Below are 20,027 nucleotides of genomic sequence, written 5' to 3' on the forward strand. Positions count from 1 at the left end.
ACCACACCATCACTAACTTCAGCTTTTTAAGCTTCTAGATAGGAAAAACTGTTATTAACAAAAACTGTTATTACCCTCAGGCACACACACACACTCACACACACAAAAACCTATCAAGGACTATGGAGCTGCAAAACTGCAATTTTTGCTGGGTTTTAAAAAGAGACTTTGACTGCAGCTGTCTCCGATATTGACTGCGTTTGTACCCACAACATTCAGTCAGCAGATCTTTTACCAAAGACTATTCTAATAAGGGCATTTGTGCATTTGTGACAAGCTGCTCCAACAATGCATATTAACTTGGCAGGCAGAATTAACAGTTGATGTAATGGCTAATTAATTTGGCACTTTAAATCGAGAAAAATAAGTGAGTTACATGGGCACACTTTGTCGTCCCGCTGATTAGGCCTGATTCTATCTAATTGGAAACAGCAGAGAGGTTTTGAAATATCAGTAGCTGAGACCCACGTAGCTGCAAAGGGGTTTATTTCAAAAGAGCAGCGGCAGGGGAGGATGTGGAATGCTGCAGTCCACACTGTGGTCTGAGAGAGACAAAAGCAGTTAGTCATGCTTTGCTGCCAAGTGCACAAAGATATTAGAAAAGGGAAAACCCATGAAGACTAAACAGATGAGCAAGTCCCCATAACAGCATGGTGGATTTATGGAAATATTTTTCACTTCACTGTTGACATTTGTTGGGCTCTTTAACAGGTCACAATCGCTACTGTTAAAATGAAAACTGTTGCCTTTTGGATGTAGGATGTTTGTCACTGTGGGAACCTTTGTTAATATCCTCTTCACGTGTCCAAAAACCATGTTATGATGAAACTTTAGTTCATTCATTCATTCATTTTCTACCGCTTATCCTCTAGTAGGGTCGCGGGGGGGCTGGAGCCTATCCCAGCATCTTTTCGGGCGAGAGGCGGGGTACGCCCTGGACAGGTCGCCAGTCCATCGCAGGGCAAACATATAGAGACAGACAACCATTCACACTCACAGCCACACCTATGGTCATTCTAGAGTATCCAATTAGCCTAGTCCCCATTTTGCATGTCTTTGGACTGTGGGAGGAACCCACACTTGCACGGGGAGAACATGCAAACTCCACAGAGAAAGATCCCAGCGCTAACCACTGCACCACCGTGCAGCCCATGAAACTTTAGTGATGCATCTAATTGCACAGGCCACGTTCTAGCATGAGTTGATACGAAAAAAGTGTCTTTCAAATAAAAGAGCATGCCATCTATCCTCACCTCTGCGATGTCAGCATTTAATGTCTTTATGCCACAAAGTCGTTTGTTGTTCTTTTTATTGTACTTTTAAAGCCATATAATGTGCTTTTTATGCAGTAATTTTTTATCGTGTTGACTTTACTGTCCTTTTAATGTGCATGTAATGCATCCTGCACTTAATTTTGTTATGTGTATTTTTTTTTTGAAGAGAACAGAGTCAAGGAACAAGCCTTTTGTTATGCAGAGCTGAAAGCATTATTTTTTATGCAGAACACAACAAAACGTGAACTTCAGGTCAGTATGAGCAGCGTGCCAACAAACATCCCACAAACAAAAACACGTGCAAGGTCGTATAATGTAGTATAATCCTAGATTTCATTTTATCTATGCAATAGTATAAGTGTGTATACATATATGTAAACAAATCTTTCTAACCCGTCAAAGCCACTTTAAATGCAGTACATTAGAAACCTTGCTCTATCCTCCAGCGCTCAATAAATACAAGGCCTTGGCTGTTTTCTCTCTATTTCCTGTCCTCTGGAGCATAATCAGATGGTCAGAAAAAGTGCTAGACCAATGTATTATACCATCGGCTCTTTGCCAGTCCTCCTATCCTCCCCAGTGATGTAAAAAACACCTCATTTCCACCGGCAGGGCGGGTAGCAGCAGCATGTTTGACAGAAAAATAATAGAGTTGAATCGTCTTGCTTTGCTGAGGAAGGTGAATCTCCATGTCAAATGCAGCCAGATGAAAAGCTTGCATTTGTACCACATCTCATTTGCAGATGTAAAAACAAATGTAAAAAAAAAAAGGAAAAAAAAGAAGAGAGGGTGGGGATAGATGTGTCATTTTATGGAGGAAAGAGGAGGCTGAGAAGGAAGAAGGAAACAAAGATGAGCAACCAAACCAGAGGGAAATGGGAGCTGCAATAAGAGGGTTGAGGAGGAGGTGGAAGAAAGTGCGGCGACATTAGACGTACAATGGCCGCTCTGTCAGACGAGCTTTTAAGAATGTCCTCTCTGTGCCATCATGTTAACGAAGCCATGAAGCGACGGAGACAGAGATGTAAATCTCCAATGCTGAGTAAAACTCACTTAGTTTCTACCCTGCTGTCCTTTGATACAACGTACAACTGTTTTCAGATAATTGGCCTCTGGTGCTGTTGTCACACTGCTGTTATTTGTTGCTGATCTTTTACAACCTTTTATTTTATAGCCTTTAAGTTTAGTTTGTCCTTTTGCCACTATTAGCTGCTTTTCATCGCTGTGGTGAGTGTTGCCGCTGCCTTATTACATCTGCAGAGTGAACAGTACAACTGTCTACAGGCCATCAGAAAACTAAAGTTCCACTGTGAAGGGTTTCACACGGGGAAGCGCGGAATAGGAAATCAGTCTATCAATGAGGTAAGTGACGGTGAAAAATGAAGGTTAGCAAAAGATGAACGTTAAGCTTAAAGAGATTTGGGCAATTAGATTTGATACCAAACCAAGCTGGATCTCAGGAGGGAGGAATTTATAGCAGTGCCCTTGGCTGTAGCCGTGGTACATAGAGAATAGTGCCTGATATACTGTACTTGAGACAAAGCCAATAGAGGCTGAGATTTAAGAGGGATTTTCTCATTGGTGACTTGACGAACTGGCCCAAACCCAACCGTATAATTGGTAGAGGCTGAAGCTGAAGGTGAGAGAAGTGGCCTTTCCATGATGTCTAGCCAAGGTAGAGAAAATCTAAAAGAGTCATTTTTGAAGCTTTTAACTGTCTGAACTTTAAAACATCAACAGAGGAAACTTTGAGATTTGAAAAATATTCAAGGAGCATATCATTAGGAATAAGTGCTGCCAATCACTTAAAGCAACTTTGCCCTTTGAAAAATGCTGATGATATTCCAAAAATACAAATACGGTTTTAGAAGCTTAAATGTGTCTTTGCTGAATTCTTAGGGGCCACCCACTCCCTTTGTTTACTTGAAAACGGTCTGAACTTTCTTGACAGCCAGCTATATAGCATTTCTTTTTGCCTGCAACTATTCCCCACAGCAGTTGTCACAAATAAAAACTAAGCTATTAAAAGTAAAATGTTGCCAGTAAAAGAGGCAAAAACCAAAAACATTTCAACTGATGAAAACATCAACAGCCGTGATTTTCTATTCATTTTATCAGTGTGATTGAGACTCAAGAGGGATGAACAAGAATTTGATTACGGTACAGTGAATACTAAAACAGGGTATTTAATCACAGTGAGTTATAAAGAAGTTAAATTAATGGAGAAGTGTTAAAATTCAGTACACACTGGCGGGGCTCAAAGCAAGTATGCACAGTTATACAAACACAAACACAGCTCCAGAGTAAACAGGAAATTTTCCTCTTCTCTTCAATATCTTTCCTCATGACTGGATACAATAGGAAAAAAAAAAAAAAAACGGAGGACAGTGTTTGACAGCCCTCAGAGAGCGATGCCACGCTCCTTCACAAAGCGGTTCACATGGTAATCAAGCTGGAAAGCAGGCCTTTGAGACGCTAAATAAAAAGAAAGACAAAGTGCAGCCCTTGTCCTTGCTTTCTTCTTCTTCTCTGCTCTGATACTCCTACGCTTCACGCAAAAAAATAAGTTAAAGACGGAGACCAACAACTTCGGGGGCAGGTGAGATGGAACCAGATGGAAAATAAGAAGGAGCAAAAAAAAAATGCTGCAATTATAAAAGAGTCAAAAGGAAGAAGTCAAAAGAGGGAACATATACCATTCAGCTCAGCTAACAAAAGTTTTCACATTTGGGTGCTGTCAGCAGGGGAGCCCCGTCACACCCGCTGTGGAGCAGTGGGGAACTTTATCACCCCCACCATCGCATTATAGGTTTTATCATTTGTCCTTTTAGATATACAGCCAGATATAAAGCGCAGGATTTGGTTTTATCTAAATGGCAGCCAGAGGTGTTAGTGAAAGCCCTTAAATGTCAAAGTTAAGAAAACCTCATACTCTTCCTCTCTCTGCTCAACTTTAGCCAAGAAGCTTTTATAAATGGAGATGAATTCCTCTCCCACCTCCAGATCTGATTCCACAAACACGTAAATATTCATAAGTGAGTGATGAACAGTTCGAATGCTCATGGTAGCGATTTCAAAAGAAAACGGGGGTGAATAGGGAGTACGAGTGAAAACTACAGAGAGAGATGCACACAGGGACAGGCAAGTTATGGTCAATTTACTCGATTTATATAAGCATATCCATTTTTATGACTTTTCAGCAGAGCTGTAGAAAACTCCACAAAGCTGATTACAATGCAACCAACATCCCTGTCTCCAATAATTCTGCCTCCTCTGTCTCTGAGGTTTGTCTGTCCCGCTCGCCTCTGATCCTTTCTCTGTCTTTGTTGCGAGCCAGCACAGCCTCGAGGAGAGGTGACCTTTTCCATTAACCACCACTACAGAAAGCTCATTCTGAGCAGCAGGGAGCGCACAGACACACACTCTTTGAGGATTGATTGAAATCCTGCAAGGTCTGGATCACTTACAGAAAGGCAACACCAGAGCTGATACAGCCCGGCGCTGCGTAGAAACCCTATGAAAGAAAATCCTTCCGCAGAGGTGGGGAGTAAAGAGCGGAACCGAGCCAGAGCACGGGGGAAACTGACAAATCCCATCATGACAAGGATCATGATCGCCTACAGTCGATACTCCCACCTGACATCTGGCTCTCCTTCTTTTCTGAGTGTTTCTCATTTCTTAAAACTCACCACCAACTCACTCCCCTCCTCTGTGTCTCCCAGCAGTGTCCTAGTAAAGTGTCCAAATTGTGTGGATTTTTATGAGTCTCTACTGAGGAAACTGGTCTTAATTAATTCTTGATGGCATTGTTTAACAAATTGATTGCTGAATTATTAGGTACCCCTGCTGTATAAGCTGGCTACACCCGAATGGCTGTTCCACAGTGAACTTCACATTACGTGTACACGTCCAGGTGGGAACCACAATTTCATATACAAACAGATTACACTGAGCGTGCACTGTGAAGGGGCTAGGTTTATTATGAGTCACAGCCACATCCTCTCCTGATGCATCCTGCTGCACGTCCCACCTGTTGCGCGAGAAGGGTGTCCTTCTTCTGCCCCGTCCCTCCTTCCCAAATGCTCGTTCCCCATTCGCAGCGAGCGTGCCAGCGGGCAGACAGTGCCATCATTCAGCTGCTTCCTCTTCTGCTCGGCTAAACACTGGGGCTAAAGTGCAGACGGCAGCGAGATCGGGGAGGTGCACATTCACAGACACATGCAATAACACGCTAGCAAAAAAAAAACAAACAAACAAACTATATCGCACATACACATTTCCAGCTCTTTTCCTCTAAATCTCTCTGTTTCGCTCACTTACTCTCTCTCACACACACACACACACAGACAAATCTCCTGCGGCAAAGCCTTGGCAGCGGGCCAGAACTCTCATCTGCATGGGGAAGGGCTGGTACCTTGATGGTGGCTTGTTAGGCAGGCCAACACAAATTTCATTAACCCTGAGGTTAACACACCCTCTGGACTTGTATTTTTCCAACGCTTTCGCTAAACTTTCAACCAAGCCTCCGTTGGTGTATCTCAATCCTATACCAACATCTGTTAATCTCAGACGCAACACTTAAGAGTCGTGAGACGCGCTGTGGGCATGTGAATGTAACACATCCCGAGTGTTAAATATTTTAAGGCTATTGTAAACAAAAAAATACTAAATTACCAACAGGAGGATAAGGGTGTTGCTGAGCATTACATGCACAATGAAATGTATAAGTAAAAGCACATAAGAAAGGCGTGAGGTATTATTACATCGCTCTTAATCCTTCAGTTGCCTCTACCTCCTGCCGGCAGGTCCTACAGCATCTGAGGCACATTGAGGATGCAGTGCGAGTTGTAACGAGGACATTGTTCATGCCCGCTGTGGAATTACTGAGAGAGAGAGAGAGATTTACTGGCTTGGTCAGATAAGATGCGTGGCAGATTCATGGTTGAGCCTGTGACAGTCCCTATCCCAGCTCCCAAGCCACCTCCTAACAAAGGACATACTGCCTACATGTGTATGCTTTTATTACACAGCGCTTTAAATGAAATACTATGTCAAAGAAATGACTGTTTCACATATAATGCAGTTTCCGTATATGGGTATGGTTATATTCAATCAATTATCAAAGATTGTGAAGACAGACGTGCGGATCATAAGATACAGTTTTCATTCGTCCACGTTTCTGCAGCAATCGCTTCCATCTGGAAATGGAACCGCATGCTTGTACAGTATCAGAAATGTTACTGTTAAGCCAGCCAAACAGTATGACCGTAGAGAATATAAATCACTACTCTAGCCATGATTTCATAATTCACTCTTTTTAGGACTTCTATCGCCATCTGATTAACGGAGCTCCTCCACAGTGATATAAGGGCCCCTCATTCCTAAATGGAAGCAATCTTTAATAGTAGTACCACCCAGCTGGGTTCACACGTGTCCTCAGTTTAACATGCCCAAGCAGACTTGCAGACAGCAGCCACGTTGAGCTCGGCGTTTCTATAAAAGCAGCAAAATTCAGCTCTGTCAGAAACACACCTAAGATATACAGGTGTGACTGAAATTTGCTTTTTACCAAGCGTGTAGGTTGTTTATGTCTTTTTCTTCTGTCCCTCCTACTTCCATTAACAAATTCATCAAAGTGTACTTGGGCACCGAGCAGCTGCATTATTCACAAATCTGTAAAGGTAAATTGTTGCATGAATAAATGATAACATGAAAAGATGCTGTGTATGTGTTTAAAGCCCTTACACACACTGAGGTGGTGTCTGTTACAATTCTGCCGCCAGAGTGGTTCTGGCCGAGGTGAAGCTGACCGACCGTGAGAACCACAAGAGCTAAAATTAGGGAAAGTGACATCGGAGGGCATGGTTACCATGACAGCGAGCCTGCCTGAGGGTGTTGCTGCCGAGATACAGCAACAAGCCAAATCCAACTGGATACTGAAGTGTAACTATATCCAAGCGTTTGAATGTGTGTGTGTGTGTGTGTGTGTGTGTGTGTGTGTGTGTGTGTGTGTGTGTGCGGCTCTGCAAGTCAGTTTTACCTTTCTCTTAACAACACAATGCATGCACAAGTTGTGTCTGTTTTATTTTTAGTGTTTCAGTGGATATTTAACACAATCAAGCTTTTTCAAAACTTGTGAAAGCATTAGTCTTGATAAAATAAACTCGGAAACATCCCACCATCCCAACAGCACACGCTCCTCTCCCATATGTTGTCTCCATGGGCAACCGAGCAGCCAATCTGTCGCAGCCCCTGAGACTTCCTCTCTCCGACTTCCTCCTTATCCCTTCAGAGCGGCGGCGATGTGAATCGGGTGTGTGTATTGTGTGCTATTTTACAAATATACAGGTAAAATATTTGTGTGTTTATGTGCGGGTGGTTGTGTGTATGCATATGTGTGCACCTCTACATGTGTAATCATAGTTAATCAATAGAGGCCTGTATGCAGCAGCAGCCTGCCGCCGCCTCCTCCTCCTCCTCCTGCTCAGTGGACCTGTTGATGCTGGAAAACAGGGGGGCTGTTGTACAACTGGGTGGCCGCATAAATGTGGCACTCATCTAATATGCACCGCAGCGCTGCCTGCCAACACACTTCCTCATTGAAATTCTGATTAAATAAGGCCGGTCTGGCCAGAGCGCAATCTGAAAACTATTTAATTATACCTTTTTGGCTTTCCCCATCATAGGTACAACAGCTACCTCCGCTTTTAAGAAGACATAATGAATGCCCTAAGAAACAGCCATACAATCACAAAAGTCCCAATGGTATTACACATTGTGCTGTAATTATATTTCTCTGACTGGCCTATTCATAAACAATAGGCATGCAGACTACGCAGATGACAGGTTTGTACGTCTTGTGAGGGGAAAAACCTCGTGACCTATAGTTTCCTCTTCCAGCACATATGACTTATAGGATAGGAAGTAACTTTAACTTTTAGTTTTGTTAAAAATCTGCACTTGAGCCCCAATAGACAAGTTTTAAGTTCCTCACTTCTCAAACTACTCTTCATGTGACATCATCTTACTGAGATTAGATCTCCTTCGCTCCCGTCTCCCCATCCACTTTCTACAAAATCACAAAAAGGTGAGTGAACTGAATCACCAGTCTATCATGCAGCTCCATCCTGTACCGAATAATTTAGAGGCAGAAAATGATGGCCCATTTCAATACAGCTGTGGCTGGCTTAGCGCTCTGAATGATGACAGTTCTGAATCATAATGACCTGATGACACTTCTGTGTGATTGATCTCATTGCATAGCAACCAAAGTTTGATATTAATGACCACATATGAGTACTGCGTCTTTCAGCAAGACAGGTTAGCGATGTCGCAGCTCATTTAGACGAAGCAAAAACCCTTTTAACACAAGACGAAAACATCACTAGCCATGTAAAAACACAAACATACCAATTTGAAGCTGGGTCAAGGCGATTAACACCTGCCGAGAACGCTTTTCTTTCAATGCTGCACCCAGATTCTTGTCAGGCACTCCACAGCATGGCTTTCCATTACCAATCCGTGAGCAGATTCCCATATTTTTGTGTCTTTTTTGTGACTCTACCAGGATACACACAAGGATGCACATACACATTACTGCAAACTGCAAAAGGCCTGTAACAGCTAGTGGACGTAATGCACCAGAAAGGTAGCGATGCCCTGATAACAGGAGAAGAAGATCGCTACAAGCTGGTGTGAAAAAAGTTTCATTCCAGAAGATATTGAAAATGTTTATGAGGAAATGAATGCATTCAGCATTTCTGTTAAGATACACATGCTGTGTTTTGGTGAGAAATACAAAAGCATATACAAGACTGTGTTTGTTCACCATGGAGGACTCCATGGGGTGCCATTAAGAAGGCCTCTACTGCCTCATTACATTGACCCAGTCAGCCAACACAGGAGCACACTGAGGTGAGTGCAACCAATTCTGAAAGATTTGATAAAATCATCTCCTATCAACAGTCTCCGACACGCTTCTCAAATCATTATTCACCATTACGTACACGCAGCCTCAGTGGGGCACTATGCTGAGATGTTTATATTTCTCAAAAGTCTGCTGGTCATATGCCAATAACACTTCTTCTACTGGATGAAGTACTAGTAGCAGTCTGTCTGATACGTACGCTTGCTGAAGGAGAGGATTTGGCTGCAATAAATCTAATTTCCTCCAAAATGGGGACAAGCCGAATGGAAATTTAACAAATTGTCATTTCTTATTCAAATAAGGGAGGACTCAGGCCAAAAATGAAATTACATTATTTCTACCTGCTCCACCTCAGCGCTAAGAATCAATGAAGATTCTTGTGTGGAGAGAGTACTACCAGCCTGATATGAATATTTACACACTTCATAGAGCCCCATATCCAGTAATGGCTACATCTCACTTAGAAACGCTTGGTGCAAGAGGGGACATGTTATTCATAAGAGGTTAAGTGAGTTGACCTGCTCAGATGCCTGCTAAATGAAAGACGGTCAATTAGACACACAGACCAGCACAGTGCAGCATAACAGCTTCCTTCCTTGCCACACGGCTGCAGCAGACGAGTCACAAAGGCAGACTACAAGCTGAATCCTTAAAACGAGGAACGCAGTAAAACCAAAAAAAAAAAAAAAAAAAAAGACTCAGCGTGCAGCGGGCTCTGTGATGAATGAACGGGATCGTCGTGCTCTGGGGAAAGTTAACATGAAATCAAGCGACTCTGCAGGCAGCAAAAATCACAAAGGCTAAAGAATGCACAGTGCAATGATTATTCAGTCAATCTGTTTATACAGGAGTGACCTGTTTCATTACACCAACTTTAGTATGAGCGTAGTACAATGTAGTGCAATGCAACACAATAGCCCCGCAATAAATTCAGCTTATATGAGGCTTGTAATGTCGAATAACTAATCTTGGCACAATGTATATGCACTTCACAAATGTGGAATTCACTGCAAGTATACTGCGTTGGTTTGCATTTTTTTTTTTTTTACCCTAAATCCTGACACAAACTCCCAACTCACTTAGCTGCAGTTACCAAACGCAACAAGCCAGACTGACAGCCTTCATCGCTCGCTCACTGTGACTCATGTCTCTCATCATCAGAAAACTAAATCTAGTCTGTTGCTGGGAAAACCCCCACAGGCTAAGATCAGAGACAATGAAATGATCCCTGTGTGTCAGTGCACCGTGCACCGTGCGCGTGTCTGTGCACAGCGTATACTCTTCAAGGACATCATAATCACTGGGTATCACTTTACACGGACAGCTGCAAGAGACAGAGTACACCATCAGCCCATGTTAAAGCTCTAATAGGTGACTGTACGTTTCAGCATTCAACACCTTTTATCTGTATTTTGTTGTTTTTCTTTCTGTATAATACTCCAGCCACTGGTGCTGTGCACTGTGCATGAACACAATCAAGTCTTAGTAAAGAAGCAGCATCACAGCAGCAGGTGGAGATCTGCCTCCCTTTCCCCGCACTGCCCACCCCTTAATATTTTTCCAAGTGTGACTGGCATGCCTGTGACCTCTGAAAGCCACCCTCATGAACAACCCTTTGATTATTAATGTTGAAGGCGGCGGCCTGGCTTTTCGACCTGGCCCAAAGACCGCGGTGCTCTTTGCTTAGCCTAGAGAGGGAAACGATTGTTAATTTATGAGACACGTTGCCTTTCTGTTACTTCTTTTGGCATATCTTACCCTTCCTGTCATACTACCCACGGGAGAACGAGCAGTAGGTGAACGTAAGCAGGGCAGTTGTGTCAGAGACACATTTCTCATAAATCTATGCAACTAATAATACTTGTATAAGAACTTTATGTGTCTGTCGTGTTTATACTGACCTCATAATAAGTTATAGTATCTGACACCTATGATTTTTCCTATAGGACTTGCATCTGTTATTATGTCTACTGTGGTGAGTTTATGATGGCCTTATCATGCTTTATGGCATTATTATCGCCTGTGATGTCACTTTAATATTCCTATAATATTCCTGCAGGAGCTCAGTGTACTCAGTGGTGACTTTATAGTGACGTTACACTAGTTTATGATATTATCTCCCGAGGTATCACTACAGTGTTCATAAAGAGGCTGTTAAATGTCCTTTTAAATGTCTAGGGAGTGTTAGTTCTTATCCATCAGGGCAGAAGACAAGACTCCTTTCAGAAAAGTAGAAAGTGTGATAGACAAGGTTTCTCTCAGGGTTGCCTACCTTTCCCGTAGTTGAAGTGGAGTTTGATGGTCTTGCCCTGGTTGATGTGCAGGTAGGTGAACCACACGGCGGAGGTGAGCAGTACCAGCAGCAGCAGGAGCTTGAACTGCTTCCGGATCTTCTTCACGGGGAAGCGCAGCATCCTGGCTCAAACATCCTCCGGTAGCCGCCCGGTAGATAGTCAAAACGGGTCCGGAAGGTGGTTGTTCGGCGCTGCTGTGTTTTATTTCTGGCTGTCCTCGGCTGTACACTGACGGGCTACCTCCTCCCCCCCTCAACCCTGGTCACAGCGACGGCATCTCAGCCTGGCAGCCTGCGTGTAAACAGGGTGTGTGAACTACAGCCTCGAAGCGCGTCTCATTCCCGCGGATCCACGGGGTGACAGCGGTGCCAAACTCGTCGTATCCTCAGATCTGGGTCCAAACACCTCTCTGGCAGTCATTGCTTATGAATGCAAGCCGGTTTCTCCCTTTCCCTATGAATAGCGTGGCTTATAAACAGGCTTCTCCTGCTGGAGTTTTTTTTTTTTCTTCAGGCGGCTGGGGTTAGCAGGGAAAAGGCTGCAGATCAAAAGCCGCTAAGTTCAGTTAAGAGTGTGACCGGGGGAACAAAATAGCAGTCCGGCGATAATCTACATAAATCCCCTGTAGCTCAAGCCTTTGCACACCCCGACGCTGATTATTTTATCGGCTACTCAAGGATCATCCTCCGACGTGGGTTTAACGCAAAGTGTCAAAGAGCAAGAAGAGAAATGTAGTTTCCATGTGGAAAGGTGATCGGACATCTCCACAGAGCTGCAACACTGAACACCTCCTGCAGAAAGACAGTTTTCCTGCACAACAGACGGATGAATCAATCTTTCCAAAATGAGTACAAACGAAATAAAAGGGCCTTCAGAGAAATATATAGCAGTGAGTGGCAAGTAACCTGATCAGGGGAAAGGTTAAGGGGTGGTAATCAAACAAATGTCACAGCCCTCTGCGCTCCATCTATTGTTAAACACGGCTGAAACTGAGACTGTGGCTTCCAATCGAGGGCAGCGGATTCAGATGGAGCGCGTTTTTTACTGAAGTCCCGGGAGAGGAGGGGCGATCAGCTGTCATCCTCATACTCGGGCGGGTTTGAAGCCCCGCTACGACGAGTAAATATTAAACCGATGTAGATTAAAAACTGTGCAGGCTCCATGGCGGCGTTGCAACAAAGGTTTGACAGAAATACTCAGTTGTGACTTTCCGATTTGAGGTCCAGGGAACAGATGTCCATGTGCTCCGGTTGGTCCTCGCCTCACGGCAGGTGCATTTTACCCAATTCTCCCAAAGTACCTGCGTTGTCCGAGTGCCCCGTGCGTAGGAGAGAGATCACACACAAAGACCCACATCCGGATGAAACAAACAAACACTGATATGTGGAGCTAGTAGCGGTGCACTGCCGTGTGTTGTTATTCTGTCATGAGCTTTTTTCCCATTAAAACGCCGCAATACCATCGTCCAACCCGCTGGTCACCGCGCGCAGGGAGAAAAAAAACCCGGCTGAGCTCCAGGAAAGGTGCCGCGGAGAAACCAGCAACAAGCTGTGGCAAAACCAGGAGGGAACATGGTTTTGTTTTGCTACAATGAAACACGTAAGGGTATCTGCTTTCACTGCACAGCTCAGTACGCCCATCAATTGAGCATCTTAACGGTGCAGAGCAACCTAACCTGGGTGGCCGGGGAATGACAGGCCACGCGTCCAATTACAACCCCGCACAGGGCTCAGAGGAGGCGGGATGACAACGCTCGCTCTCACCGTCGCTTGGCACTAGTACGATCCATCATCCAATAGCTGAACGCACAGCCTGAAACTTGTTAAGCTTCTCTGTTCTGCCCTTTCCCCTGAATCCAAGGCCCCCTGCTAATTTGATAAACAATGATTAGTCGTTTTTCAAGTAATGACGAAATAACTCAACTAACTGAAACACTAACAGTGCACAAAAGTAATTGTTTTGTGTAACTACTGTTGGGTTCGTTCATGTACACACGTTACATTTGTATTTAATTAATAAAAAAAAAAATTGTATTCCCTAATTTCTCCCAGGAACATTCAATCCTCAACCTAATTTTACATCAAACTTTTAAATTCCTCAGTTGAAATATGTTCCTGAAAGCACCAGATGATAGATTTGACAGTGTTATTTGACATAATTTTGCCTTTTGCAAAACTAAATGCTCTCCCAGCCTTCCCACACGAAGTTCACTCACAGTCCGGGGGGGAAAATCAACTTCAGTCTGATATTCAAGAGAAGATGGCAAATGATTCTATATTCTATAAATTATTTTAATTTGTAGGCAAAAACATTCCCTAAACTTACCTTGCAGTTTGTTAATGACACATAATGTGGCCTGTGTGCTGTGTGTGGCGACACCCAGCAGAGGCACTCAGGAGACGCGCTTGACTGCCACCCTCTGGTCAAAGATGGAAGAGCAATGACTACACCAAGTGAGACGAGTGAGTCTTTACAAACCTGAGCATGAAGCAAGGTTTGGTCGTGTTTAAATCCTATGAGACAAAACACATGCAGAGAAATAACAAGTTTTTATGTGTTTATATTCCACATCTCCATCCACAAAACTACTTTTGGACATAGCGCACAGGTTTGTGGTCACATCCACACATATTTTGCAAGACACCCACTCAGTCCTGAGAAGAAGCCTAATCAGGAATGGGAAATGAAAACACTTCTGGGGTGAGCAATGCATATGCAGGAGCTTTAAGATAAAAGAAAAGAAAAGAAGATGAAACCAAATGTGTGAATGAAGTAAAAATCTACCTCTTAATATATCATTGACTTTAGGGTGACAGAATGCATCCAACATGTGGATTATCCTAAGTTTAATACATATACAATCATCCTTGCTGTAGCCATGGTAAGCTGTTGATGCCAATATGAATCTAGATAGGAAGGATCAAAAGACACAAAACCTGGCCTATAAGAATATGACCTCAATTTAGTTTGTCCCAGCTGTGCCTTCAGAATCTGTCGGACCACAAACCATAATCCTTTGTCGTCCGTGGATTAATAATGTAATCTTCAGCGCAAACATGGAGCGTAAATGAAATGCTTAGGTATTCATCTGGGCCGTATTGAAATGAGTACTTAGCGAATGACCTCAGCCAAACATAATTTACACTGAAACAAAAACTTCATAGGATTCACCTTGCTTAGGCTGTTGCAGGGAAAACTGACGGTATTTCATCACACACACACTGGGTCTGAAAGTCATCCAAAGTGTGTAATCAAACAGTTTCATGTACTGTTTCTATTTTTTTTTTTTTTCCTTCTCTCTTGGATGGAAGACGTTATATCGGGCCTTTTGAGGTCCTGGTTCTATTGTTCTTTATGTTTGATCATCTGACCTGTTTTTGTCAAACTCAAGACAAATACAGCTCTCTTTTTCTACACAGTTAGTGTACCTGATGTTCTGTCTGTGTGCTCCTGTTTGTGTTTCATCCAAGGGCAGGCAAGCATCCAAAGCACAGCAAGGGACCTGCACACTTTTAACTCACATTAAAGGTAGACAAAAAGCTTCACACACTGCATATGGCTCCATTTATTGGTGAGTAGCACAAGGAAAAGGTGTAAATTGGGTAACAGAAAGGCTTTATATTATCTGCAACACGTTGGCATTCAGGCGCACGGCTTTTTCAGTTTCAAATTTATCTCTTGCCGTTTTCCCTCTGTCTCTCCTCTCTTTCATGCCTGTAGAAACATTTGGCACCTAGGTCCCACCCTCCAGGGATCTTCATGCCTGGATCCAGGAGGCGGTGTGCAGAGGAATGATACGGACAGAGGCTGTTCAAGGTGGGGGCTGATAGAGGTAGAGGAGCTGCTGCCTGCTGGGGTATAACAGACCATGCCCACAGGGGAGGAGTGAATGCCCAGCTGGCTGTGACGGGGTGTCAAAGTGTGGCACGGAAGTTATGATACCACTGAGCACAACCGAGGGGTAAAGCATCGCTGGTGAGGGACTCAGTATGCACAGAGCAGCATCTCAGAGAGTGTCATGGTGTTTGCATTTTGAATAGAGAAGATGTGATGCAGGCAAGTAAGAGAGGAGAGACTGGCCTCTATATCGGGGCTACCACAGCTTTAATCAGCAATTCACCTGATTCAAGACCCGCAGCTTCTTAAAACCTCTCTCCTTTGACTATTCCAGCACCTGCTTGTCGGTCTTTGTCTGTCTCTGCCCGTCTGTGTGTCCCTCAGCCTTCATCTCCTTCAGTCTCTCACAAACATCCAACCATCCATTTTCCTGGGCAGTATAGCAACTTGCAGGCTTTGATGAGAGGTCTGAGCTAAAATGTCACAGGGATTAAGGGGTTTTGCCTCCTCCATCCTGCCGGATCAGTTCTGGCTATACCCTCTTTGCCTGAGCCTCCTCCTCCCCGACTAAGTTTCTGGTCTGCTATGCCCTATTGAATTTCCTTCTGGGGAAATAACATTCCTCCATGTCTGCGGATGAGTAAGGAGGGAAACGGGAGATGGGGAGAGGTGACGTGAGGGGATGAGGAGGAATGAGGAGAAGAGACGAGCTGAGATGAAGAAATCAGGGGAGAGGAGATGATTCCAGTTTCTACATTGGATCCTCCTCAGCAACAAATGCATACGAATAGACATTTAGAGTACAAATACAGAGTAATGGTAAATATGTTTAAATAGTTATAGTTTCATATGCTAAAACTTTGAGAAATTGACTTGAATCATTTCTCCATTCAGCCCCGCTCACACACACACATACACACACAAACTCTGAGGACAGACACACCCGCTCTTCTGCAGCTGTTTCTTTCGAATAGGGTTAGACAGATTTGAAAATTAGATGTCTCCCGAGATGTGCAGCTAAGATAGAGCATTTAACAGCACATCGCTACAGCTGCTGCCATATTGAGTAGCATTGTGCAGGGTTTTCTTTGACTACGTCCACACAAAGCTAAGAATAACGTATGGTTCCCACGGGTCCTGGAAATCCTTGAAAGTTTGTGAATTTGGAAAAAAAACTCAAGACCTTAACGGATTTTGACCCAAATAGACATGGTTCATTGAAAGTGCTTGAATTTATATATTCTGTGCAGAAACAGAAATGTGTGCAAGAGACCACATAGTCTGCCATCACTGTAGCACAGCACAAAAGAGCAGTGTTCACACATTCAAGCCTCTCTCTCTTTGTAATTGTTGTCAGTGAGCTTCTGTAAAGCGTTGGAGTTCTCATTATAAAAGTTAATTAACCTTGATCCGTGTCTCAAACAACGCTGTGTTCTGTCCTCAAATTTTAGGGAATTGGGCTTTTAAGGTCCTTGAATTTTATGTTAAAGAATATGTGGGAACACTGATTACGACACCAAACACACTTTATAGTCCACCTTAACCTTTGCCCTGTGGATCTGCAGTTACCGGAGATGGTGGTGATGATCATGCCGCAAAGATCTAGAGTCACTGGTGCTGTGCTTTGCTGTAGTGAATTACACAGTAAGCTACATTCCCATGTGAACAGGTGAAGTGCCCAAACACAGCAACAGTAAAAATAGCTCTGCTGCTAGTGTTATATCAGCTGTAACCATGTGAAACAACTTCAGTTTTCTTACTTTTAAAGTTCTGAGTATACTGTCACCAGGAAGTGTGCAGTATCAAAAGACATCACATGAATGATTTTTGTTGACAATCCTCTGGCCTCTTTCTTAAAGCTGAGATTGCATTCATCGTGAAGCAACTGAAGAAGCTCAAAGAACTGAGACCAAAGTGACTATTGTAGCTTTTGTGTCTGTCATCAAGTGAATATCCATGTTTGGCCTCGTTCTCAGATTCAGTGCTGACAGAAAAAAAAAAAAAACAGCAGTTGCGTCAAAATAAAATTCAACCAACTCATTCATTATGTTTTGTGCTGTGAGTATAAATGTGCTAAGAGAGAAATCTAGGTCATTTCTCCATCATTAGTATGCCAGCCAGGTGTAGCGCAAAGAGGATTAGAGAGAACTAATGCCAATGGGGCTCTCTATGTCTACCTCCCCTTCTTTCTCCATATCCCCCTCTCTCTCAAACCAAACAATCACACTTAAGTGCTCCTGCTGTCACCTCAAAGAGCATATCCATGACAGGTAGTCTGGACTCGTAATAAAACATTCATGTATTACGCAGCTCTGATAATGAGCTTGTTTCAAGCCCATCAAACAAGAAATATTCCCCAAATTTAAATTCTGATGTTGTGTGAGATCATAAAAGTGAGGGTCAGCTAATCAGTCAACAGGTCCTGTACTCAGGTGTTTGAAGTATTTTCCCTGTGACTGCTCCTCCCAGAGAACATTGTTTTTGAGGCAGAGAATAATGTTGAATTAATCTTATTTCCAAATATGAGCTGGGGGAACTTATCTAATTTACAGTTATCCAGTCAGAGTGACTTATTTATTAATTGGCAATTATTTCCTTGCTCTTCAATTGTTCTTTCATTACTTCTCCGTTTTCCGAGGTGTTATCAAACTAAAAAAATAAAGCGCAAAAACAAATTTGATGAGATTACTTGAAAAAGTCTAACTTGAACAAGACAAACTGACAATATGTCTGGCAAGCGAGGATTCACTGTGACCTGTGTGTGGATTCTGGAAAACAACCCCTGACATGAGTAAGTGTTAAATGCAAAGTTGCCTGGAGAATACAAGGATAGAAAATTTTATCTGACAAAAAAACATTTCAACACTTACACAAAGCATTTGTTGCCACTCCAGCGACTCCATTCATTGTGCAGAGGTGGTAAAAATAAAATCTGCACTACATTTAATTTTCTTTTTTAAACCACCACTTGAATATTAGATGACCTTGGTTATCAATACAATTCAAGTATAAGCAAAATAACCAAGAAAAACACCATATCAAAAAGAATAAGCCTTAATAAATGAAATGACAAATAAAACATACCAGTTTGTAGCTTGTCCAAGCTTCATTGTGTTTTACAGTCATGTCAAACTGTTTTGTGCTCAGCTGTTGGGGAGCAAAGAAAGAATCTTTTCTCCCTGTTAGGATTTTGCAGACTGTCTTTTGAGGCTTGCCATCTTCTCTCTTGGCCACAAATGACACAGTGCCATGGTCCCTTTCTGCATTGAAGACATCAGGAGACGCAGTTTTAGCTTTTAAATTCACAGCAATCCATTTTCAGTATGGCAGCAAATGAGAAGCAGAACACTAGTCTATACATTAAGACTACTAACAGCTAATTTGCTAGCATGTCAAGAATGTTCTCCACCAGGAGGGTTTTTGTTGCAGCATCATAGTGGATCCTAACTTACTGACAATATGAAATTAGCTGTATTTACCCTGCTTGGAAGGGTCTGAGAAATAGGTCAGAGAAGTACTTTGTCATCACATTGCAGCTGCTTTGTCATAGGCTGTTTATGATTATATAGGCTACAGTGTAACTGAGTGGACTTGAAAGCTAATAGTCTTCCTTTGCCCAGTAGTTTTTCTTTTAAACTAAGAATACTTAAACTTACCGTGTAGGCTTGTGCTTCAGCGAACAGAAGTCCTTACAGTATCTTTCTTGTTTAACTGAAGCTGTAAAATAAATGTAAAGGAGTAGAAGGTATAATATTTCCCTCTGAAATGTAGTGGAGTGGTAGTAATAGCATAAAATGGAAAAGCTAAAGTAAAGTACAAGTAACCCTAACCTCAAAACTGTACTGTAAATGTTTATTTGGAAATTACTTTCCACCACTAATACAATTGCTCAGCCTTCAACACACAGATTTGGATATTGTTCAATTATCCATCCAGGTAAAACTCCTGAATTGAAAACAAAGCCTAATTAATAATGATGTCAAATCGTATGTTTATAACAACTTATTATCTATTGTCTCACTGCTCATAACTGAGTACCAGTGAAATGACCAATGGGTTTGGTCAAATGAGGTAATATGACATTTTATTTTAGTAACAAAATGCCAAGCCAACATTTGGAACGAAAGGCCGCCGAACCAGCTAGCTAGCATTAGCTAGTTAACTTGTAGCTAGTGTAACTTGAGGCTAAAGTTAGAAACTAGGTAACGTTATGGTTCATCTGTTGATACTTGACACAATATAATTCAGAAACTCTGAAGCGGAGCAAGCTAGATAGTTAGCTATTGTTATATTAATGTGCAGTGTCTGCGCGACGCACGGAGACGTGAGACTTGAAGTTGGGAGCCATTGTTGGGGGAGGTGTTCAAGTTTAAGAAATGGTACGGTCCACTTTAGGGGTGTCTGAAAACGTATTACAAGATTCTTCCAGGTACGAATATGAATGTGGGAAATATATAATAATATTTATAATTACAGGTAAGTAGGATAAATGTTTCAAATCCACCCAACCCCACTCGAACTGTTGCTTTTAACCTCTTTTGAGGGGGTCCAAGTCTTAATCATTGGGGTCACCCCAGCCAAGCTCACAACAGATTGTATGAGCCCTAAAGCATCATGAAGGGCACTGAAGAGGCAAGACATACACACAAGGTCACACACCAGCACAGAATAATAATGTGTAACATATGTATTGTT

At 42.7% G+C, this 20,027-nt stretch overlaps 1 protein-coding gene and 1 long non-coding RNA gene across 4 annotated transcripts in view; both read right to left on the reverse strand.

Annotated features, from left to right (window-relative positions):
- Window positions 1-13,136, reverse strand: part of b4galnt4a (beta-1,4-N-acetyl-galactosaminyl transferase 4a) — a 127,950-nt gene extending 114,814 nt beyond the window's left edge. The window contains exon 1 of one of the 2 annotated variants that reach the window (XM_056387066.1): window positions 11,474-13,136. In XM_056387066.1, the coding sequence (XP_056243041.1) occupies window positions 11,474-11,615 (142 nt within the window). In that variant the 5' untranslated portion in view covers window positions 11,616-13,136. The remainder of the gene's footprint in view (window positions 1-11,473) is intronic. The other variant, XM_056387067.1, reaches the window with a different exon arrangement.
- Window positions 13,137-14,593: 1,457 nt separating this feature from the next.
- LOC130176481 (uncharacterized) lies at window positions 14,594-19,780 on the reverse strand. Of its 2 annotated transcripts, XR_008828875.1 has the most exons (4): window positions 19,163-19,780; window positions 18,989-19,049; window positions 18,417-18,592; window positions 14,594-17,316 (listed from the first exon to the last, which is right to left on the reverse strand). It is a non-coding gene; the product is annotated as an uncharacterized LOC130176481 (long non-coding RNA). The 2 variants fall into 2 exon arrangements; XR_008828874.1 differs by having other exon boundaries at window positions 18,989-19,780.
- Window positions 19,781-20,027: the final 247 nt, after the last annotated feature.

Source organism: Seriola aureovittata, chromosome 10 (genome assembly GCF_021018895.1).
Source record: "Seriola aureovittata isolate HTS-2021-v1 ecotype China chromosome 10, ASM2101889v1, whole genome shotgun sequence".
In the NCBI taxonomy this organism is placed as follows: domain Eukaryota; kingdom Metazoa; phylum Chordata; class Actinopteri; order Carangiformes; family Carangidae; genus Seriola; species Seriola aureovittata.